At 35.0% G+C, this 26,426-nt stretch overlaps 1 protein-coding gene across 2 annotated transcripts in view; it reads right to left on the minus strand.

The window, feature by feature from the left end:
* Positions 1-26,426, minus strand: part of LOC150107179 (uncharacterized) — a 446,221-nt gene that overhangs the window by 342,006 nt on the left and 77,789 nt on the right. For both annotated transcript variants that reach the window (XM_090391714.1, XM_090391715.1), the window contains exon 4: positions 24,872-24,952. In XM_090391714.1, coding sequence (XP_090247840.1) covers positions 24,872-24,952 — 81 coding nt within the window. The remainder of the gene's footprint in view (positions 1-24,871; positions 24,953-26,426) is intronic.

A 26,426-nucleotide genomic window follows, 5' to 3' on the forward strand; every position in this document is an offset into this window, starting at 1 on the left:
CTTCCCACCATACCAGCTTTGCTGATTCTGTTGTCTATTTCTATATTTAATTTACCATCTTCACTAAAAATCGTGCCTAAGTAGCTGAAATGTTTTACTTGTTCCACAGGTTCTCCATTAACAACACAGTTGACATTTTCAATGATTCTGCCTATTTTCATTGTCTTTGTCTTTTTATTGCTAACCTTCATACCATATCTATTACAACAGCTATTCAATTTAGTAAGAGAATCTTGCAGACTTGTAGCGGATTTATTTAGAAGTATAACATCATCCGCATAAAGCAAAGAGCTGACATTAACATCTCCAATTTTGATATCATGTTTAATACCACTTTCCTTCATAATGTGATCCATATAGATAATGAATAACAGAGGGGATAATGTACATCCTTGTCTCACACCAGATTTAACATCAAAACCATCTTCCTGTACTTCCTTCAATTCTAACTGCTGACTTACAACTCAAATAAAGACTAAGTATTGCTTGATATAATGCCCCATTGACACCATATAACTGCAGCATATTCAATAGCTTCTCTCTTGGCACCTTGTCATATGCCTTTTCCAGATCGACAAAACTTAAATACAGATCTTTGTTATATTCCCATGCTTTCTCGACTATTTGTCGTAAAGTGAAGATCTGATCCTGACAGCCTCTATTTGGCCTGAATCCAGCTTGTTCTTCACCAAGCTTTTCTTCCACAATTCTTCTCAACCGTTTCTCTAGTATACTTGCATAGATCTTGCCAGGAACACTCAGTAGGGAAAATACCTCTGTAATTCTCACATTCAGTTTTATTTTCCTTTTTATATATGGGTACTATGAGAGCTCTACTCCAATCATTGGGAATTCGTCCCTTTGTCCAGGCTTTCTGAACTATGCAATGCCGCCACTATAAGACTCTTATACCACCATACTTCAGCATTTCTGGTCGAATATCATCTACTCCTGCTGCCTTTCCACATTTCAAGCCTTTGATGGCTTTTTCTACTTCAAGTATGGATACGTATTCCTGATTGCATGCCTGGGCAGTGTGTTTTACCACTGTGCTGTCATCACTGCTTGTTTCATTTAGCAGTTTTTCAAAGTAATTACTCCATACTTCAAGGATATCTTTTTCTCACGTTTTCATGTCACCTTTATCATCTCTAACTCCTTTTACAGCACTCTTTCCTCCATTCCTAAGCTTCTTCAACAACCTCCAGAATATTTTGCCACCGTCTTGATATTTATTTTCTATATTCTTGCCAAAGTCCTCCCATGACTTTTGTTTAGCTAGTTTTACACACTGTTTAGCTTTCTTACATTTGTCTCTATATTCTCTAAGAGCACAAGCTGACTTATTTGACAGGAACTTTAGATATGCTTTCTTCTTTTCCTTCACTGCCTCTTTAATTTCCTGTGTCCATCAGGGAGTTCTGATTTTTTTATCCTCGCAGACAACCTCACCACATGCCTCTCTGGCAGAATCAATCAATGTTTTCTTCAGAGTTTGCCACTGAATCTCCAAGGTTTGATTCCTGTTCTCAAACTCTTTCATTTTTTCTTCAATAATCTTTGTGTATTTCAGTCTACGGTTCACATCTGTGAGTTGCTCAACTTTTATTCGCTTTAAAACTTTCTTACATGTTATTCTTTTCAATATGAAATTCAATTTTATCCTGCCCAAGACTAAATAGTGATCACTTCTGATTTCAAATCCTCTGTACACTCTGGTGTCCTGCACCAGGGAGAAAACATCACTATCAACAATAACATAGTCAATGAGACTTTTCTTATTCCTAGCCTCTTCTCTCCATGTGAATTTGTGCACATTTTTATGTTGGAACATGGTGTTAGTAATAACCAGTCCATGTCCTGAGCAGAAATCTAACAGATATTTGCCATTATTATTAGGTTTGCTCTTTTCTCCAAATTTTCCTAAAACATTTTTGTATGTCTGACAATCACTTCCTACTCTGCTATTTAGATCCCCAACAAGGACCAACTTTTCCTTTTTCATTGTGTCAGTAGCTTTTTCTAGAGCCTCAAAAAATTCCTCCACTTCTACCTTAGTAGAAACTTCTGTGGGACCATAGGCACATATAAGTCTCATTATCCAGTGCTCCATTCTCATATTCGCCCACATTACTCTACTTGAGACTGACTGCCATTCAAGAAGATTAGCCTCGTATTTTGTGTTGAATACTATTTCTACTCCTTCTTTTCCTTGATTGTCATTGCCTGAATATAACATTTTGTATTTATTGCTTAGAAAGATCTCACCAGTTTTGGTCTTTTTTGTTTCAGTCACCCCTATAATGTCGATCTGGTACTTATCTAATTCCTCAGCTAGCTCCATTTCTTTGCCATTCAGGCTTCTTACGTTGATAGTACCGATCTTTAACTCTGGTGATGTTGAGTTGGGGTTTGTTTTCAGATTTGTTCCAGTAGCTGACTTTTCGCTGTTCGCCCTGGTTCCCTGACAAAAACAACGGGGGCCTTGTTGAACTGGGCGACGCCCCAGCCGGCATGAAATTTTGTCATATTGTACCATCATTTTTTATTTTGGTTTAACCAATAAGAATACAATTTGGTCGGCTAAATCCCAAATTTCCAGCCCATCCTCGTTCGTTCAGTATCCAAGTAGATACCCAACAGGGTGCACCACGAGAAGGTGAGGATTGGACATTAGGTCAGAAGTTCGGTTCTCCGCATTCCTTTAAAGGCTATGTGGAGGTCTCCTCTCAGTTATACAGCTTTGCCACTTAAGCATCCCAGTTTATATTTATTAATTTGATATTAATTGATCTTGGGAAGTATCGACAGCCAGTGTCCATATCTTCCTCTGGAAAACTGTTCAATACACCATCTAATATTTTAGGATCATTTGGTAATATTAAGTTACTTTCAGTGGATAGTAATTTAATATCCACTGAAAGTAACTTTTCTGTGGAGATGTCTGACAGTTTATCTTTAAGTGTTATCCCTTGCCATAAGTTTTTTCCACAAGTGGGTTCTCATTGAATGGCACCATCTTTAGTTGTTTCAGCAGTAAGACCATAGGTCATGCAATGGATGCACTCAACAGAGAGAAGTAAGCAGATGGTAGAATAGATATATAAGTTTGAGTTGCTGTTGACATTTTTCTTAACTGCTTGCCTCAGCATAAGAGGATCTCAGAACAGGTGTGGTGGTGGCTAACTTCCATTTTGCATCATGATGTGATATATTTTGTTCTTTTAATCTTTTGTATCTCTTTTTCAGCATTCCACTTCTGACAAGCATGGGAGTAGGCCGGATGAGCTACCTGACAATTGACACATTTAGCTTAATACATATTCAGAGGAGCTACACATTCGCGTAATACATAGCCTGATATTCCATCTAATACCATGGCTGTATTTGCATCAAAATTCTGCAACATTCTATGCACCTCTAATTAATACGACTCTTTCTTCCATCAGTCAATGTCACATCTTACACAGCAATATCTCCACCTGGATGGTACTCTTTGCAAAATGATTACACAATAAATCCACTTATTTCATTTGCTTCTGTTACCTCTCTACCATCTACACTCATAAAGCTATCTTTCCATAACAAGTCTTCTTCGACTTGCTACATAGCAAAGTTAACTCTGGGATTTGGCTAGCTAGAGACTGAGATTGAGAGGAAGCTAGTACTGGCTAGCTTCCTCTCAATCTCTTTTGTTCCTTCTTTACCATGCCGATAACCATTCTCACCTGTGCTTTGTTCTGCTCATGAACTTGCTGATCACGTTTCTCTTTGCATATATATTTGCCAAAATTATTTCTGCAACTCTGCTACTCGTGCATCTGATTCCTGATAATCCTCCTAACTCTGGGTATACAGTGCGATACTGCTTTCTTCAAACATCCCTTCATCTATCTCTCGAGCACTACTAACATTTTTCACTAATTTATATATTATAGCAGTGATCCAAGCTGGCTCCTCAGTTTGTCATAATCACCTGTTCTGTAATTCCACATATTTGAGAACTTCTGGGTAAAGAATACATGATCACTCCCCTATTCAGAGGCAATGTAGCTACCTTGATTACTCACAAGTTCTTTGATACTGTCACCATATATAGCACTCCTGAGTTCCCTCCATTACATGCTATCTCAGATAATGATCCCTTAACAGCAGTATAAATTCCATTTTCTTCACTCCTAACCATTCTTCCTTCACTCCCATCTTTGTCCACATAGTTCAGGTCCCCAATAATAATTATTTTTCCTGGAATCATGTTAATCTGTTGAAGCATGCCATCCACATTTCTTTCTCTAGTTCCTAGCCTAGAGCAGTGAGAACTATATATATTTCATGCTGTTGATATCTATCTCACACTATGGTGTCAGAGAGCCCTCAATGTTTCCATACAGATAAGAACTGTGTCAATGATACATTTAGTGTAGTTGTCTTGATTATTGTTTACAGTTCTTCTGATCCAAACAAGTGCAATGATATGTTCAGTGCACTTGTCTGGATCAAAAAACTATAAACAATAAACCTGCCAAGGAAATACAATAGAGCACATCTCCTACTTGCCATTTCTCTGCCACACAACACATGGCTGAGAGTTGCAGTGCGAGTTTTCCTCCATGAGAAAAGAAACCAGATCACATTGCAATTTGAGTTGCTAGAGGTCAGAAAACGTTCACAGTATACTTAAGAGCACAGTGTTGAAGTGTTTGGAGAGCAGCTAGTGAACAATTTATGTAAGATCAGTAATATCTGCCAGATTAGTGCAATTGGAAAAGGAAAGCCAACTGGAGTAATGAACATTAAAATCTCCAAGGATGATAACAAATGAAAGTTCAGACAGATTTTTAGCCAAATCAAAAAGAGAAAATCTAACATGGAAACTCTCTTTGCTATTACCCAGATCCATCATCCATACCTCTTTCTATCACATACATTTTGAGTAACTGTTATAGCAGATGCATAATCTCACTTTTTTCTGTTCACTGTGTCTTTTACAAAAATCCCACCTATTACAGCTTAAGGGGGGGAAAAAAAAGAAGAAGAAGAAAACTCTTAACTAGTGATTGAGAACTTGTGGAGTGCAGAGGTTGGTTGATAGGAAGAGAAGAGGGGATATGATAGAAAGATTTAAATTACTGAAAGGTTTTCATAGGATTGATGCAGGAGAAATGTTTCAGCTGTGTGATAGTGATGGAACAACAAGAGGTCATCCCTGGAAATTAAAGAAGAGTGTGGTTAACAAGGGTGTCAGAACAAGGTTTTTTGCCTGGAGGGTGGTGAATGAGTGGAATTCATTGCCTGACTTAGTTGTGAGCTCTTCGTCTGTAAATGAATTCAAAAAGAGACGACAGATGTTGTTTTGCTAGTTTGGGTCTTCCGTGATGAGTCTACTGACTCCATGGAGATACCCGTAATAATAATAATAAATTCTATTCCTTTTCTCCATGTATCCTTTAACCTCCCTACCGGCTAGGACGTCTATAGACGTCCAACTAAATCTGGATATGTTTCAGCCCACCTGTTTAAAGAACCTGGATAAGAAGTGCAATTTGACTGTCATGTCCATTAGAAGGTGTGATAAACCCTCACGCTGAAGAGAACGGTTAATTGGATTATCTCCCGTTCGTAGCTGCCTCTCAGTTGCCTATAACAAGAAACAGACTTTCTTGTTCCATGCTGGTTAACTGGATTTTAGCTATATATGATAGACTAAAAATAGAGAAATTATTTATATTTTTGTTTTCTCTTTTTATTGTACAATACAATTTTAATTTCTGGACAAAATAAAGGTCTTGCATAATTTCTTCACTTAAATATTGCCTTACCTTAGAGAAACCAATTTAATTTTTTATTTTTTTGCGCTAATTTTTTTCTAATCGCTTACTAGACAAAATATTTTTTTTTGTTCTCGAAGAAATTAATTCAAGATAATTATTTGAAATATTCTTTTAAAAAAAGAAAAGAAAACAGGCTGCCGACGTTCCAGATTATATTATTTTTATTTTTGTACAAAACTATTGAAATCGAATAATACTTCACACATTTCCTTTAGGACACGCTTGAGCAACTTGGCTTTATAGAGAATAACATGAAATTCTTTAATCATATTACTAAATTTTTTCTTCATGTTGTATAGTAATCTGTACTTTCACTTTCTTGGTTTCCTTGTATAATTGGTCATTACAAAATGAAATTAACAGTTATGATTTAAATTAATATTTTCTGCATATTTTATTCTCCAATTTTTAAAGTAAGCAATACATTTGCTTATTTTTATCATTCAAAATATGTATATCAAATGTGAAATTTCATTTCCATATTTTTACAAGAGAATTGAACTTTATTTCGCCTCTGATAGTTTAACCCCCCCCCCGTTGCATTACTATCACACACCCGAAAACTGTTATGAAACATAGGTACAGTTTTTATTTAATTCGTTATTTTTCTCTAGTGTAATTGTTCCACATAACTTTAATTTTTCAATACTGAAACTATGTGGTGATTATTATAAAATAGCAAATTATAAATCAGACAATATACATATTTCCTGATTATTATAAATCAGGAAATTATGTGATATTCGGATATAGGTGAAATTAATATTTAAAATCACTGTCATCCTTCAAATGCAATATCATAATAAAGAAAGTGGAAAACCAAACAAGAAATTTCTGCCTGTAAAATATTCAGATATTGTTCGAGGTTCTTTAGTGTGCTGCATGTTCTATTGTTCTGTTTCTCAGTGGGGGTTAGTAATCTCCGTTATCTTAGAGCTGGGCAGAAAGGAATAATTAGTAAGTATACCCAAGATACAATTCATTTACGAGATGGCAAGCAGCAACAGCAGTAGCAGTGACACTCAGGGTAAGAAAAGAAAACTTCATGAGATGCAGAAAAGTTGGAGCCTTCGCCTTTCGAGCAGCTCTTGTTCTACCAATGAGGAGAAAAATCTTTCTAGCTCTGAAGAAAGCAATTCAGCCTGTACTTTAGATATGTCTTCGTGCAGAAAATTCTGCATGTGTTCACCACTTAACGTACACTAGCTTGTCCATGGTTTTCCTTCATAGGTAAGCCAGGAATTACTGAAGACTTTGACTCCAGCAACATTTTAAGCTCTTTCTGTCTATTTTTAGACGATGATATTCTTTCCTTCATAGTGGAACAGACTAACCTTTATGCTTGCCAACATCAGCAAGTTCAGTACAGTCCGCATTCTTGCAGTAAACTTTGGAGCCCAATAGATATCAACATGCTCCTTACATTTATAGCACTCTTGATTGTGCAAGGTATTGTGAAAAAGCCCTCTCTCAAAATGTATTGGTCTACAGACTGGATTCTGAACACGCCAATGTTTCGTGATGTTATGACTGAAAAACAATTCGGTCTCATCATGAAGTATTTGCATTTTCAGAATAATGAGGAATACGATCAGGCAACACATCCTTGCCCAGTCCTCAACAAAATTTATGATTTTCTGATGAAAATCCATCAGAAATGTAGATCACTCTACATTCCTGAGAGAGACTTGAGTATCGATGAAAGCCTTATGCCATTCAAAGGTAGACTGAAATGTAAGCAGTATATTCCCAAAAAGAAAGCGAAGTATGGAGTAAAATTTTTTATGCTTTGCGAATCGGAAAGTGAATATCTTTGGGATTTCAAACCTTATACGGGAAAGCAAACTGTAATCGAGCATGATAAATATTCGGATCTCCCCTTGTCAATGCGTGCAGTAATGCAGTTACTAGACCCTTTACTGGGGAAAGGTTACTGCATTATAATGGATAATTACTATATATGTGTCCTGAACTCGCTGATTTGCTTTTACAGCATCGTACAGATAGTTATGGTACTGTAAATGCAAAAAGGCAAGATATGCCTCCATCTGGCTTCAGGAACGCTATCGAAGAGGGAAATCCGAACTTATCGGTGAGGGAAAGTCTTTGCACTACGTTGGAAAGACAAAAAAGATGTTTTTCTGCTGTCTTCCCTGCACAATCCATCAACGGAATCCGTGGAGAAGCATGGTTTGAAGAAAGAAAAACCCACTGCTGTGTGTGCATACAACGACACTATGGGTGGGGTCGACAGGTGCGATCAGCAGCTATCATTCTACTCTGTAATGAGGAAACAGCATAAAAATATTACAAAAAAGTGTTTGGACATGTATTGGATTTTGTTATTTGGAACAGTTTCCTCCTGTACAAGAAAAAATGTTTGTCTACCATAACATATCTAGAATACAGAATTGAAATTGCGAAAGCATTGCTGCATGCACATGCACCTTCTTCAGCAAGCAGAAAAACAGACAATCCTGTGAGACATCTGAGGTTGAATGCTGCTAACTTCAACCATTATCCCGAAAATCTACCACCAACGGCTAATAAAAAAAAACCTGCACGCAAATATTATGTATGTAATAAAAAAAATATCAGAAAGGAAACAAAAATCTGGTGCCCTGAGTGTAAAACTGCTTTGTGTGTTTACCCTTGCTTCAAGGTGTTCCACGCTGTTCAAGAATTTTAAATTCTGAACAGTATGAAATAAAAAATGTTTGTTTTCAAGACCATCAAAACAGTCCTTTTCAGGACTACAAATATTGATAGAGGGATACCCGAATGCACTGTTTCTTTTTCATCTTGAAGGCTAATTTTTAAGTTCTTTTTATGACACAGAGAAACTGGAAAGAGTATTCCAGGTAAAGTATTTCATCAAAACAATAAAAAATAATGAAATAAAATCTAACCTATATATATATATAAAATGATAAGCCTTTTCATGTCATGTTTATCGAAATGTTTTGAAACTCAGCGGCCACCCTGAGTGTCGAGCCTTCAAAATTCGAGTCATCAGAATTCAGAGGTGGAACCCCCTTTCGAGTTATCACAATTGAAGGAGAACTGGCCTACCATACCGGAACATGGGGGGGATTATACGTAAAGTGAAAGAATAATCAGTGCAACTCTTCCGGTGCACTAATTTGTAGAATAAAATACACCAAATTTACTATCACTAAATAGATTCATTGCAAAAGCTGATCAGTGGTCATTTCAGGATTGATTTTTTTCGCATATGTGAAATTCGTTTCAATTTTTGGGAAGAGATACAATAAATCATTTTAGAGGCAAGAAAGGTCAAATAACTTAGGACAGTAAATGAAATTCTAAGCAACACAATAGACGTAAAGACAGGGGGACACAAAGGTCACTCAGCAACAGTTAATCCACTAATGGCTATGGAATAGCCGTAACGAGATTAACGGCGGAGGAAGGTAATGGCATGATAAAAGGTAGAATGCCGACGAAGTTTTGATCCATGAAAAAAGCTAGGGAGTGTTGAATATTTCATCCACACCGGCTGGTTGGGAGGTTAAGCCTTCATCTATTTCACCATAGCTGAAGTCTCACATACTTGCTTTATGCTGATAAGTTAAACCACCAAAGCATGTGGTGGTTTAGAAAACCCACATTTTCTTTTGCATCCTTCAGCCTCAATCAAATACATATTTTGCCTTGTTTGGAACTTATCCCATACCACAGCTTCAAATGCACTATTCCCTTAATCTGACCTTCCTGGTGAACCTCTTCCAGTCCTGCTATCACTGGAATATCCCTCTCTGCATCCTGTTTTCTAATCTTCCTGAAAATAAAGTAGCCCTTATATTCTAGCCCCGTGACAGCATCTTTCTCTGTCAACCAAGTCTTACTGACATCTATAGCTTCAACCAAGTTAAAGCTAACCAATACTTACATCTTTGCATCCTTATTACTGACTTTTGGCATTAGTATAAGTTTTGGAAGCCCAGCATCCCCGAATCTTTTAATGAATTTTTCAAATTTGAGACCTGCAATCAAGGGAGCATGCACATATGCACACCTGTTTCATATGCGCAACAGTCTGTTTTTCTGAATTTTGCATATCAATTCTCTCAGTAACAAAACTTTCTCCAGACATTTAACTCCAATCTCATTCAATGTAATCAAATATGCATATAGAAGTCTTTTCACCCATCAAATTTTCTTCAAACATCTAAAATCTTTACACCATTCCTCCTATACAATATAAGAAGCACAGGTCATAGATATAAAATCAAGTCATAAAGTTAAGATGTGAAATAGGATAAATACAAATAATACAAACAAATATATTCTCTTCTCAGCTACTTGGACCCATCTGCATTAGTCAGATGGTTCCAAGTTGTAAGTGAAGTGATTGGCACAGCTGATGTGAATAAGTCTGCTACCTAACTGGACAAAACCTAATAATGGACATTAGGTCTCAATCCAATTAGGAAGCAGACCTGTTCACATCGGTCCCCCACCTGCCACTTAAGCTGACTTAGGCTAGCTTGACATCATTCGTAAATCCCTCTTTGTCAGAGGTGACCAATTATAAGTTAACTGACTACATAAGTTTTCACATGTTATTTTTGATTTTAATGGTACGTACTGACCACACAAAAATTAGCTCATTATGAAGATTTTGGAGAATTGCCGTTACTTTAAACTATTAACTTCTTATAAGAAAAACTGCAAAAGATACGCTATTTGATCACAAAAGAAATAAATCAGGAATCAGTAATAGAAAAAGATTAAAAAATATAAACATAAATGGATGGAACACGTTGAAAGAATGAAAACAGAAAGATTACCAAAACAAGTTTTAAAGCACAAACCATTAGGAAAAAGAAAATCAGGACTTCCTCTAAAGCAGTGATTTTCAACCTTTTCCATAATACAGCACACCTAGACTAATTATTAAAATTCTGCCGCACATTTTAACCTTTTAATTTTTTTGTTGATCTGGCAAAAAAAAAATAGGCATAATTTTGACTGATTTACAAACACAAGAAGAGGGAAGACCAGACACTAATAAATAAATGGACAAATTACGACATTATTTCTTTCAATTAATTTGTTTTCATAAATCTCGCGGCACACCTGAAGACTTCTCGCGGCACACCAGTTGAAAATCGCTGCTCTAAAGAGACTCAATGATAACTTCTAAGGTCAGAACAGTCCACTCTAAGACTAAATCCTTGAAAAGCATGATGATGATTACGAACTTCTGAACCGTCCTAGATGTGTTTATACATCAATAATTACATGGATGCAAAGTATCCACTGAAGTGATATAATATTTGGATACACATGAAGCTCATAATTTCCATATATTTTATCAATCTGGCCATTTGGGTGGTTAAAGACATTTTAATGTTTAAATATCAACTTTAATTTAAAAGTTGTTAGTTTTGGATTTTCATTCTTATACTTTCATAAAATTATTCTAGCTCTCTTCTTTCTTATGTCTTTTATTATTGTTTGCATTTATACTTATTCAATGGTGCTGTACTTTATTTTTATGTAGTTCATGCCAATCCTTTGCTCCATTTTTCACCATTTCCATTGTTCACTAACTTCAGCTAGTTTTCCTCTCAAATTTATCACTTTTCAGTATAAGATCATGTTGTTTTGGCTATAAAATATTGCGTACTGACTTTTCTTTTTAGTGCATTTATTTTTTTTTATTAACGAATAGTAGAATGCATCATAGACGTGTGGTAGTCAAAATTCTGTATGCATGTTGGTTTATCCTGATTTATTCTCCCCACCCAATTTTTCCCATTCCCAGCATGAATGTGATTTAGCTTCTGTTGTATCAACATCAAAAACAAAGATTTCCTTTTTATTGACATAACACAATACAATATGTGAAAAATTACTGTATAAGATGAAAAACAACTACTTTCATCCTTTCTTTTATTTTCAAATTTTAATACAAAATGTCAATAATTTTAAGCAGAACTTCCATTTTGTGACATGAATAGTGATGACATCTGTAAAAAAATTCAGTTCACTTTCATATGAAGATTTCCTTAAAGTTCCCATTTATAAAAAAAAGGGAATAAAGCTGAATGTGAGAATTACAGAGGAATTTCTCTACTAAATGTTTCAGGTAAGATTTATGCAAACATACTTAAAAAGAGGTTGAGAAAAAGTGGAAGAAAAACTTGTAGAAGAACAAGCTATGTCAAGCCAAACAGAGATTGTCGAGTTCAGATTTTCACTTTATGACAAGCAGTTCTAACATTTTGGGAATATAAGAAGTATCTGTATTTGAGTTTTGTAGACCTGAAAACGGCATATGACAAGATGCCAACAACGGTTTTTCAAGCACTACAATTATATGGAGTAATTTGTACAAAACAATACATATTCTATATTTACATTTTATTCAGTAGTTAGAATTGAAAAAAATATAGGAAGATGGTTATATGTAGCATAGGGGGGTGTGACAAAAATGCACATTATCATCACTCTTATTCATTATCTATATGGATTGCATAATGAAAGAAAGTGCCATTAGACTTGATATTAGAATCAGAGATATCGAACTTAGCTTTGTGTTTTATGCAGATGATGTTGTACTCCTAAATCCATTCAATGCAATCCTGGATAACTAAACTGTTTCACAGTTTGGTTATCCAGGATGATAACTAAACTGTGAAACAGCTGTAACAAATTTGGCATGAAAATCATCAATAAAAACACCAAAACTTTGAAAATAGGCAGAAACATAGATAACTTCAGCTGTATTCTCAATGGAGAACCTATAGAATAAGTACAATATTTCAGCTATTTAGGCAATCAGTAGCCATAGTATTCAACACAAAATATGCGAGGCTAATCTTCTTGAATGGCAGTCAGTCTCAAGTAGAGTGATGCGGGCAAGTATGAGAATGGGGAACTGGACAATGAGACTTATTTGTGCCTATGGTCCCACAGAAGGTTCTACTAAGGTAGAAGTGGAGGAATTTTTTGACGCTATATAAAAAGCAACTGACACAATGAAAAAGGAAAAGTTGGTCCTTGTTAGGGATCTAAATAGCAGAGTAGGAAATGATTGTGAGACATACAAAAATATTTTGGGAAAATTTGGTGAAAAGAACAAAGCAAATAATAATGGCAAATATCTGATGGATTTCTGCTCAGGATATGGACTGGTTATTACTAACACCATGTTCCAACATAAAAATGTGCACAAATTCACATGGAGAGAAGATGTTAGGAATAAGAAATGTCTCATTGACTATGTTATTGTTGATAGTGATGTTTTCTCCCTGGTGCAGGACACCAGAGTGTACAGAGGATTTGAAATTGGAAGTGATCACTATTTAGTCTTGAGCAGGATAAAATTGAATTTCATATTGAAAAGAATAACATGTAAGAAAGTTTTAAAGCGAATAAAAGTTGAGCAGCTTTCAGATGTGAACTGTAGACTAAAATACAGAAAGATTATTGAAAAGAAAATGAAAGAGTTTGAGAACAGGAATCAAGCCTTGGAGATTCAGTGGCAAACTCTGAAGAAAACATTGATTGATTCTGCCAGAGAGGCATGTGATGAGGTTGTGTGCAAGGATAAAAAAATCAGAACTCCCTGGTGGACACAGGAAGTTAAAGAGGCAGTGAAGGAAAAGAAGAAAGCATATCAAAAGTTCCTGGCAAATAAGTCAGCTTTTACTCTTACAGAATACAGAGACAAATGTAAGAAAGCTAAACAGTGTGTAAAACTAGCTAAACAAAAGTCATGGGAGGATTTTGGCAAGAATATAGAAAATAAATATCAAGAAGATGGCAAAATATTCTGGAGGTTGTTGAAGAAGCTTAGGAATTGAGGAAAGAGTGCTGTAAAAGGAGTTAGAGATGATAAAGGTGACATGAAAACAGGAGAAAAAGATATCCTTGAAGTATGGAGTAATTACTTTGAAAAACTGCTAAATGAAACAAGCAGTGATGACAGCACAGTGATAAAAAACACTGACCAGGCATCCAGTCAGGAATACATATCCATACTTGAAGTAGAAAAAGCCATCAAAGGCTTGAAATGTGGAAAGGCAGCAGGAGTAGATGATATTCGACCAGAAATGCTGAAGTATGGTGGTATAAAAGTCTTACAGTGGCTGCACTCCATAGTTCAGAAAGCCTGGACAGAGGGACGAATTCCCGATGATTGGAGTAGAGCTCTCATAGTACCCATATATAAAAAGGAAAATAAAACTGAATGTGAGAATTACAGAGGTATTTCTCTACTGAGTGTTCCTGGCAAGATGTATGCAAGTATACTTGAGAAACGGTTGAGAAGAATTGTGGAAGAAAAGCTTGGTGAAGAACAAGCTGGATTCAGGACAAATAGAGGCTGTCAGGATCAGATCTTCACTTTACAACAAATAGTCGAGAAAGCCTGGGAATATAACAAAGATCTGTATTTAAGTTTTGTCGATTTGGAAAAGGCATATGACAAGGTGCCAAGAGAGAAGCTATTCAATACGCTGCAGTTATATGGTGTCAATGGGGCATTATATCAAGCAATACTTCGTCTTTATTTGAGTTGTAAGTCAGCAGTTAGAATTGAAGGAAGTACAGGAAGATGGTTTAATGTTAAATCTGGTGTGAGACAAGGATGTACATTATCCCCTCTGTTATTCATTATCTATATTTATCACATTATGAAGGAAAGTGGTATTAAACCTGATATCAAAATTGGAGATGTTAATGTCAGCTCTTTGCTTTATGCGGATGATGTTATACTTCTAAATAAATCCGCCACAAGTCTGCAAGCTTCTCTGACTAAATTGAATAGCTGTTGTAATAGATATGGTATGAAGGTCAGCAATAAAAAGACAAAGACAATGAAAATAGGCAGAATCATTGAAAATGTCAACTGTGTTGTGAATGGAGAACCTGTAGAACAAGTAAAACATTTCAGCTACTTAGGCACGATTTTTACTGAAGATGGTAAATTAAATATAGAAATAGACAACAGAATCAGCAAAGCTGGTATGGTGGGAAGCCAATTGAATAAATTCATATGGAGTAATAGAGAAATTAGTCGGAACACTAAATTAGCTGTATACAAGACAGTGTTCAAACCAGTTTTAACTTATGGATCTGAGAGCTGGATCAGAAGTAAAACACTTGACCAAAGACTAGAGACCGCAGATATGAGAGTCCTGAGAAAGATTCGAGGCGTGAACAGATGGCATCAATGGCAATATCATATTAAAAATGAGGATATTAGGAAAGAACTTGACATTGTCAGCATCCAGGAATGCATTAGCAGAGCTAATCTCAGGTGGTATGGTCATTTAAATAGAATGGGAGAGGAAAGATTAGCAAAACAAGTGTTCTCTGCAAGATTGGCAGGAAAAGGACCCAGAGGAAGACCAAGATATAGGTGGATTGATACGGTACAGAGTGCCTTAGACGATAGAAATATAAGATCTGATAATGTTGGAGTTTTGACAAGTAACAGACTGATTTGGAGGAAAATTGTAGATAGGAAGTTAGTAATGATGTAATTTTTTTCATGTAGTACTGTCATATCCTGTACACCTCTTGAGGGTACATGGCAGGAATTTGATGATGATGATGAGGCAATCCAAGACTTGTCTACGAGGGTGGTCGGAAAAGTTCTCAGCCTAAGAATGAAAAAACTAATTTATAATTTCAAAATTATTTTTATTTTTCAACATAATATTCCTTAAGACTAATGCATTTATTCCACCAATGCTCCAGTGCCATTATTCCATTCCTTTAGTGGTTCTCAGTAAGAAATGCAAAATACCCCTCCACAGCTGCAATCACCTCATGATTCAAAGAAAAACGCTGACCAGAGAAGAAGAGTTTTAGTTTTGAGAAGAGACAGAAGTCAGAGGGAACCAAATCTGGGGAATAGGTGGATGTTCCAACAATTCATAGTGCAGACCCCTTAATTTTCCCATTGCAGGGCATGTGAAATGTCCTGATGAAAGATGATTTTTTTTCTTCTGCAAACTGGGTCTTTTCTCATGAATTTTTTCGTCTAGTTCTGGTTAAAAGATCAGAATAATATTTCCCAGTTGTTGTTTTAACCTTTTCAAGATAATTAATAAACAAAATGCCTTTAGCATCCCAAAACACCAATGCCATGACCTTCCCTGCTGATGGAACCGACTTTGTCTTCTTTGGTGCTGAACAACCAGCTCCTGTCCTGTTTTGACTGCTATTTGGATTCTGGTGTGTACTGGTGAATCCAAGTCTCATCTATAGTAATAAATCGATGCACAAAATTATTTTTATTCTTGTTAAAACGCCCAGCACTGTTCATAGATTTTCATGAGAGTGCATTTTTGATCTACTGTGAACAAGTGCGGCACCCATCTTGCACAAAGCTGTTTCATTTGAAATTCTTCATGCAAAATAATGTATTTTTCGACAGATAATGCACATGTTATCTATACAAAAAAGTCAAATTCGTTAAAAATGAACATGCGAGGTATACATCTGAAAGGTATGAGAGGTAAATCAAATGATTTACCTCTCATACCTTTCAGATAACAAAACTAAGGTATTACTTAATGTATATTGAATAGTACACGATTCAAATCCAAAAAATTCTTCATTAGACTCAATAGACCTTTCGTGCCCTGTTGTAGCAACTGAAACCTCTTTTGCTCCCTTCAGATTCACAGTCCAAGAACTAGGCTTGTTAAAACTTAAATTGCTTCTCTTCATAAATCCAAAAACCCAAGATGGGTAGGATTTGAAATCCTTTATATTATCGTTTTGCGCAATTCTTTTCAATTCCTGCAACACACGGACAGTAGATATTCTCATACCTTTAGCTCTTTCATTAACAACCCAATCAAACAGTTTTTTTTCTATGGTTGGCCGCAATCCTACACAGCACAGTTCAAGCTTGAACTGTGCTGTGTAGGATTTTCTCCGAGATGGGTGATTCAGTGAAAATTGTGAAAATTTGGAATTAAAAAAAAATTGACCACTGCTACTAGCAACGCACATGCTTTTAAAGAATTCCTCCGTCCTTGTCTGTACTTCCTAACTCTACTGCTAGTTGGCGCATGCACTTTATCTATACATCAAAAGGAGTGATGAAAGGGTTGGGGGTGCACTTTTCTATCAAAAAATACGGTATATCCTACACGTTCTTTTGAAATGCCTATAGTCTCAGCAATTTCACACACTTTTACTCGCCAGTCATCCAATATTATATAGTGCACTGATCAATGACTTCTGGTGTTATTACACTTTTTGGACTTCCTTCACGTGGATCATCTTCAAGGCTGGTACAGCCATGTTTAAACTTGGCAGCCCATTTCTTAATTGTCGAAAACAATGGAGAAGAGTGCCCATAAACTTTTATGAACTTCGAATGAATTTCTTTTGACATTAAACCTGCTTTTACAAAGAATTTTATAACATCACGATTCTCAATTTTATCCACTGCAAGGGATACCGACAACAGTTTTACTTCATACAGCTGTATAAAACAAACTACTTGATAGAATGACTTGCAATTTCACATGGATGCTTAATGACAGATGTACCAACTTAAAAAAAAAAAAAATCTTGCCGATAGTGTTGCCATCTATGGTCGAGGCCAAGAACTTTTCAAACAACCCAGGTAAAATCTGGAAGGATGGATCTATCTCTATGAGAACAAAGTTGAGGATTTTGGATGTAGTTGTTTTTCCAACAGTGACTTGAAAATTAAAGAAGTCAGATAAGAAAAGGATACTTTCGAGATGTGGTGTTACAGAAGGCTGTTCAGGATATTATATACTGAAAGGTACATAAATGAATGGGTCTTAGAAAAGATCAGTAGAACTTTAAGGCCCCTTAAGAATACTGAGAAAGTTAAAATATTCATGCATAGGTTTCTGTGGTTAAAAAGTTCAATAGAAATAATCCTGTGGCATCTGTTATGTAGGCCACACAGGGAGATCGGAGGAAATCCACATGAGCGAACATCAAAAGGACGTACAAAAGAAGAGAGAACATAAATCTGGCTTAGCATATCACACAGCTTCTAACGGTCATGATGTACTCTAGGATAGAACAAACATGTCCTATACTGATAAGAATTGTTTCACAAGAAAATTCAAAGAGGCAGCAAATATGATTAAAATTCCTACGCAATGCAACAAAAACCAAGGTTTGATTTTAAATCAAGTTTGGCCATCGTTTATTAAAAATTCACCCACTTCAAACCTCGGACAGAGGTTTGAAGTGGGTGAATTTTGAAGAGCGTGAATCACAGAACGCGACAACAAATAGCATTGTCTCCAATCAAAATGCATTAACGGTTTCATAGATCTATTATTCTATTTTTTAACGAACTTTTTTGATGTTCATAATACCAACAAATGAGCTTGTTTTTCATAATTTCTTATAGTTTGTGCTTTAAACTGTTAGTTCTCTTCACCAATGAAGATGTTAATCTTACGACTAATGAAACTTATCGGGTTATTTTTAGTACTTTTTTAGAATTTTAAAAACAGTTCTCTAATAAACATGTGGTCACAAAACCGAAATATTTCTAAAATTAAAATATTTTAGACACATTGAATGGATGAAAGGAGGACTTCTCAGAACAGTAATAGAAGGAAAAGAGGAAGGGATAGACTGTCAATGAGATGGCTGGATGGTGTGTGCGGAGTGACTGACCTTCAGAGAGTTAAAGCCTCCAGAAAAGCAAACAACAAGACTACATGGTGAGGCCTGGTGTGACACATTACCAAGCATCGGAGTAACAATACAGTCAGGGCTCTACTGATGGTGCAAGATGTGCATTTGCACAGGTCAGCAAAGTTGGCATAAACTATATGAAAAATAAGTGAGAAGGGGTGGCAAAATATGCTACTGCACGGGGCACCATATGTGAATGCCAGTGAACAGATGAAGGCAGTTTTTAGTGAAGATGGCAATTAAATTTGGAAATAGACAATGGAAAAAGCAAAGGTTGTATGGTGGGGAACTAGATGAATAAATTTCTTGTAGATAAACTTATGCGTTGGTTACACGACTTAAAATTTTTCAGGAAATGAGAATGTATACTAAAATATTAATTAAAACACTTTAATCAACAACTTCCTATATTTAGCAATGTTACATTGCCATCTTCTGGGAACATCAAAACTATGATATGTGCATGCAGGCACTAACAACAAGTAAATCAGGCTGAAGAAGGCCACTGGCGTTGGTCCTAGAGTCCGCAATGTGCCCCCTAGCAGGCTAAATTGCCTTGGCTGTTGGTGCAAGCTTCCCAAATATGGGGCAGTCTCATGCACCCAAATTTGTTGAGATTTGGGAAGTTTTTTAGAGCTTAGGCTGCCAGTGAACAGGCAGAATGACCTACCAACTCCTTGGTAGGTCATTCCCCCTCCTATATCAAAAACACACAACACTTCATAAACATCGTCAAAGACATTACATTAGAAAAAGATGATTTATTAGTCAGTTTTTGACGTCTCTGTCCTCTTTACGAATGTCCCAATCAATGACATAATCTTTCTTTCACAGAACACTCCTTGAGTGTTGCCGCTAATTTTTTGGCTAAGTGATCATTCGGGCTATCTATCCCTTCAACTGCAGGCCGTAGTCATGTGTTTTCTTTGTGAATTTTCAGTAGCCCGTAAATTCTTGGGGAATGAGCGTAGTGCGGAAATAGTTTTTTGACCGTATCTTAGGGCCATATAGTAATTGACTTAAGTAGTTTCTCTGTTTTCTTTTTGATAGATGTGGATTATCCACTTTAAACCACTGCTATCCTTTATACAAGTGTAAGCAAACAAAGCTTGCACTTGAAATATAATCAGGACAAAAAAGGATTAAACCAAGTATATAATTTCTTGGTATTTTTAATTTATAGTATAACCAAGTGGAAAAACTTCCAACAACTTTCTCTGATCAAAAGTATTTTAATAATAAGGTGTGACACCTTTTTGGCAACTCGTCAGTGGGTCTGATTCCCACTGATGAGAATATGAGTATACCCATAAGGATATGTGCTTTGCATTATGGAATACTAAGGCAAGTGATGTGGTCATTAGCCTCTATATATGAGTTGTCCTGTCTTGATTATATTTTAGGAGCAAACTTTGTTTGCTTACACCTTGGATAAAGGATTAAACCAGATACAGTACATAATTTCTTGGTATCTTTAATTCCCATTTTGATATTTGCCCACATCTCTCTTCCCATTCAAGAAAATTATACTTATGTTTTGCATTGAATACTACAGCTATCGCTTTCTTTCCTTGATTATTACTGCCTGACCATAACATCTTGTTAATTTTTATTTAGAATAATCTCACGTGTTTTGTCTTTTTTTGTTTCAGTAAAACTAATTATGCTGATTCTTAGACACACACGTGTCTAAGAATATTCACGAGAATAAAGAATTCTTGTGAATATTTAAATATTTCAGAAATTAATGAGCCATCATCAATGTATCAGCATCATCGTCACAAGGTAAGCTAAGAACATTAATGTTATTTACAGAGCTGAGCCACATGCTGGAATGCTACTATATAGTTACAAAATAAAATTACAATTAAAACTAAAATTAAAATGATTTGAAATACAAAAATCAACAAAATTTAATTAAATAAAATGACTGAATGATACAGCATTTATATATGTGTGTGTGTATAGGATGGGGGAAGCATACTGTTGCTTGCCACAGACTTTATGAGGATGACTCTCTACCAAATCTTGGCAATGGACAAGCATTCATTCAGATTTATGTTTAAGTGTCACAGAAATGGCCAAAATATTTGCAATAATAAAAATTATTCTTTATTCTTGTGAGTACATGTGTCTAATAATCTTTACTGTGACAAGTTTCATTAAAAAAATATATATATACATATATATATATGTTAAAGATACCAAGCTATTTTTAACCTGGTTTTACTCCATTTCCCAAGTAAGCAAACAGACAAATAAGTCAAGTTTGCGCCTGCAAGTGTTACAAGTCTAGTTGACCCTGCACGTAGTGCAAGACCAAGGCAACTCATGGTAAAAGTAGATTAAGCTCTGATCACTAATCTTAATATTTACCCTTAATGCAAAGCACATCTCCTGGAGGAGATATATGATGCTTTGTATTAAAGGCAAGGGGGCCACTACCCAGACCGGTTTCGACCTTTATTGAGATCTCATCAGTGGGAGCCAGGCTAGAAATACCAAGATTTTAGTAATACAGAGCTTATAAGTATTTTACCAGAACAAGTTACCATAAGGTGTTTTAACCTTATTAAATAAAAATATCAGGAGGAGATATAAATGTAGAAAGTATTTTATTTTATATGTAGAATGTAAAATACTTTCTACATATACACACACACAGGTAACCCTCGCATGATGCGGTACTTAGACAACGCGGTTTCGATATAACACGGTCTAAAATTGTAGTAACCCTTGTTGAACGCGGTACTTGTACAATGCAGTTTCAATATAAGACAGTCTACAAACTGTAGTAACCCTTTATCTTTTCATATATTTTTCAACACGCGACTTAAAAATCAAATTTTATCTTCATTAAATTTGTGTCTGCCCATATCACGCATGTAGTTATAAGTAGCAAATTTATATTAGGAGAAATACCCTTTAGCACACATGTACGTCAATTGTTTACCATATAAAGTATTTATTGTTGAAAATTGTCTTTGTTTTCTGCCAGGAAAATGCATTAAAAATCATGTGTGTTAATCTTAAGCTGAGCACTTTATTTTTTGGTGAGTTACATACAATATGTAATGCTTTTTAATAAATAAAAAAAAAATCAGTTAACGCCTTTTTTATTCACGTATAGTGAGTAGGCAAGGTCATTTTAGCCCTATCTACCTTTTGGAGACTGGGTGGGTAGTTCAATCTCCACTGGTACCCATTCACAGATAGCTGGCCCAAGGCTATCACTAATTAAGCAGCACGCAGTGAAGAGGCAGGTTAACAAGTGCCACCATCTCATGGTCCCTAACCCTAACACAATATATTTAATGTCTGAAATAATGTTGGTTCTACAGTCAATTTTCTTGAGTTTACGGGACGAAAAACCCGCTTGCCAGTGCCAGAGATCGACTAACTCAGGAACTCAGAAATATTTCCTCTAGTCGTTGACTAGATTCGAAACACCAAGTCTTCCTGCGTGCAGTTAAGCGCTGTGGTATGCAAACGCCACATCCACTGAGCTACACAGACTCCATGCTTTTTCTTACATAAAAAAAAAGTATTTTTATGGAAATGGCCACTTAGAGCGCTTTTGCGATATACACGTTTGTTAATAGGGATAAACCCACCAACTTTAAACTGCCAAGGTAACAATTGAACAAGACTGAAGATACATTCGGTTTCAATCAGCACATGAGACTCAACCTTCGTGAACTTCTTCATAAGTGCTCCAATCTCTTCAACAGTGAATTAATTGATGGGTCGGATCGGGGAAATAGATTTAAACGAGGAGGAACTGGTACAATTAATAGATGGCGTCGAACCAAATGACGGGGAAAAGTTCTGCCAAAGAATCTGATTGTGATGAATCTGTTAAAAAAATTAGCAGAAGGATTGGACTTGGCAAGAAAGTTATTTTATGGATAATAATCTCTCAATGGAGCGCTCCAGAAAATTAACGAGACAATTCGATATTTGTTTGGCTCTGTATTATGAACTAAATAAAAAAATTGCAGCATAGTTGTAAGCAAGGTCTTATTACTGACTCCTCGATAACTAAACCAGCTGAAGTATGCAATGAGAATTATACTAATGATGTTCAAAAGAAGATTTCAAGTAATGACAACGTCCAGCCACTCGTAAATAAAGAACATCTACGAAATGTTAGTTTTGAAGAGAGTGATGACAATTAAAATACACACTTTATTTTCTTTTGCCTACAACATTTATGTATTATGTGCAATGAAGTTTACGTACAATTTATAATTTTTTATAATTTTATACTATGTATTTGTTTCATAGTTTATGTTTTCTTAACTTACATGAATTACCTGAATTAAATAAAAATATATTTTTGTTAGATATATCATTGTTTATGTAATCTTAAAAAAAAAGATTTCGGAACTTAACCCTACTTTTTCTATGTGATCTGAGTCTCGCATAACGCGATTTATATAACGCGCCATTTTTGTGGAACCTAACATCCGCATTACACAAGGGTTACCTGTGTATATATATATATCAGTGGCATCGCATGCCCATTTTGGATGGGTGTGCTGTCATGTGGATTAATTAACACGGGCTACAAATTTCACATCAATTTGACCATATGCATGGGCGTGCGTCCGCAGAAAATTTTCCTGGGGGGGGGGGGGGGGGGGGGAAGCTTGGAGACAACTAATTACATTAATAAATTTTTATAATTATTGATTTAATTAAATAATTACATCATTAAACATCTTTTAGCATTTTTGATGTAATTATTTATCTTTTATACAGATTTTAATGATCTTTAATTCTTGAGGAAAAAAAGAATTCAGAATTCATAGTTTTTAGCACAATTTCATATATAAAAAAAAATTGACCAGCATATTTCATTAAAAATAACTAATTAATTAATACCAAAATCCTAAATTAAATTATTTCAGCTTAAAAGCAAAAAAAATCATAAAACTAACAAGTAAAATAATATTAAATTACATACACTTACCTTTTAAAAATTTATTTTTCTGTTTAAATTTGTTTCACTATAAATTTACAATTTACACTTCACTCAGTGACTCACTAGACACAGAGGACAAACGAACTTGTCTCACTGTTCACAAATCAGAAAAAGATGAACCAAAAACAGGAACATGTGTTCTATGGCTACCCCGCCTTGGGCCAAAACAGGCCAACCCATAATAAAATTTTAAGACAAAGAATTCCCAGGATCAAGGGTGTAAGTTTAAATATTTCAATCAATTTTACGATTATAATTTGTGGAATATTTTGATCGATCCCAGGGGAAGTGCCCCCCCCCCCCCCTGCAGATGCCCATGACCGTGTGATTGCAGTTTATCGATGTATGCAAGTTTTGAGAGTGTATAGAGCATCAGCGCTCATCTTAATTGGTCCAATGCAATTAATTGCAGGATAACTTTGAATACTTCTGCATAGAGTGGGGGAACAGTCCGTTCGTTTTAAGATTTATTGGAAAACAACAGTGAAGGAGAATGCTATAGTTGGTTGGTATATTTCAAATACTCAAAGATGAAAATATGTGAACCATTATTTATCAGACATGTTAGAATAGGAAATGAAAAGAAAGAATAAGTGTGAGTAGAAATACTTTCGTTAATGGTAAATGAATTATTAATAATTAACATTTGTGATATGTGCATCCTATAAGTTGCTGGGTAGAGAAAATAGAATGATCCTATAAAGTCTAGACATGAATAAGTGAATTTATGATGGCATAATTTAAAAAAAAATTACAAGGAGACACAGAATGGCAGGAATAAATATCGTTTGATGGTGCAGCAAATCATCTTGTAAACTTTGTTGCCCATGTTATGTGTATTTCTCTGGTTTGTGTATATTTCACTCCATTTTCCAAAAAATTTCTTTTGTTTACTGAGACTCAGTATACATAACATCCGATCATCACTGAAATTATCCACACTTTCGAGAATCCTACACTCATCAGTTTTTTTTAGTATCAGCGGTTCTTCTGTCTTATCAATCTCACAAATGCTGGTATTTTGTTGTAGATCAACATCTTACAATACATGGAATATTCATTTTTATTCAGGAATAGATTTTTTTTACTGTCTGTCGTTTCCGAAGACTAGCATAAAAATGTTTCTATACCGTTAAAAACTTTGCAACCTCAACAGATGCTATACTACATAACAAGAGAAACATTTAGGTTTTTTCTTCTAACATCCACTTTCAAATTTTAGTTCCAGAAAACGTGTAACAGCTGTTTGTAATACAGCTATCAGATACAGGAATCGCTTACAGAACTTCTTTATATTACATCACCAATATCCATAAAAAAAAAATAAAAATAAATAATATAAAAATATAAAAAAAGGGCAAACCTGCTTCCACTTTCTTCATAAGTAAATTCAGTACTGGTAGATAAATCTTCAGAAGGTTCAACTGATACTGGTACCATTTATCTGAAAAAAAAAACTTTTTTTCATAAACACATTGAGTTCAGTGATAATACAGAAAAATATTAGAATGGTGAAGGAAAAAAAAACATTCGAATATGTATTTGGTGAACGCATGTATTTTACATAATGGATATCATATGCATCAAGAAACTACTTTCCACAAGTAGACATGCAATAAAAACCTGTTTAATTAATAAAGGCTCTGAAAAAGAACACATTCTGCAGAATTGAAGGATAAAGCAACTACTGTGCAGACAGAAAGCAGTAAATAGTTGAAAGACTGAAATGTTTCATTCTTATAGAGAAGAAAGTGTTCTTTTTCAGAGAATTTATTAATTAAACAGGTTTTTATTGTATGTCCACTTGTGGAAAATAGTTTCTTGATGCATATGATATACATTATGTAAAATACAGTACTTGATAATTGTTGTGTTCAGAAGAGTTCTCTAACTTAATTTTACAATAAAAGCGTTATTCCTTTTAACACTATCATTAAATGTTTGTCAGAAGGACATACTGTACCGGAGTGCTTTACATCCTATGCACATTTTCACACTGAAAATTTTTAAAATCTGTACTTTAAATTTTTATGACAGAAATTTCTTAGGCTGTTATCTCAGCATGACAGACAATTTTTTTTTTTTTTAATGCACAACAACCAAATGGGAATATTGAACATATTCCAATTTGGCAAGATGCATAGTATGTGTCAGTGTGACCTACATACCTTGTAAATTGACTTCATTATATTACCCTTAAAATTGAACCAGTGGTCATACTAATTCTTTCTTTTAAGATTACATGGTGGTCAGCATTCATAGTGAAGGATTTATGGAGACAAAAACACACGTGTTGGAATAATTACTTTACTTATAATTAAGAAATAATATTTGACATTTCAACCTCTGTATTGAGGTCATCATCTTTTGTGTAGCGGCATGTAACTTGTGTCCCATATGTTTAGGACAGAAGAAAACCTTAATATGAGAGGACTTTAGAAATTAATGCAATTCTTATTAATGTAGTTCTGCTAGAAAGCCTTTTTTTTTTTTTACTCATCGATATATTATTATACTGATATGTATGAAAAGTTTATTTTATTTTGCAAGTTAATTTTGAATTTTGTATATATTTTGCTTAGTAATATTTTTTTGATTTAAAGATGTTTTTTTTCACTAGAGGTCAAGCTACAGTAAAGAATTAACACATTCACAGGATGCGTGCCTTTGACTGGAAAACATACATAATTAACAACCTCTGACAAATTGTGATGTAGCTTGTGTCCTGTACATATGTATGTTTTCCTGATGATGACCTCAATACAGAGGTTGAAACATCGAATATTATTTTCTTAATTATAAGTAAAGTAATTATTCCAACATGTGTGTGTGTCTCCATAAATTCTCCACTATGAAGTCATAGTGAATAATGCTTTAAATTTTCAAACATTTTTGTAAAGAAGTCAAGAAATTGAAAT

The sequence above is a fragment of the Typopeltis vanoorti genome, chromosome 4, assembly GCF_054136105.1.
Source record: "Typopeltis vanoorti isolate ZY-2024b chromosome 4, IOZ_Tvanoo_1.0, whole genome shotgun sequence".
NCBI classification, from domain to species: Eukaryota; Metazoa; Arthropoda; class Arachnida; order Uropygi; family Thelyphonidae; genus Typopeltis; species Typopeltis vanoorti.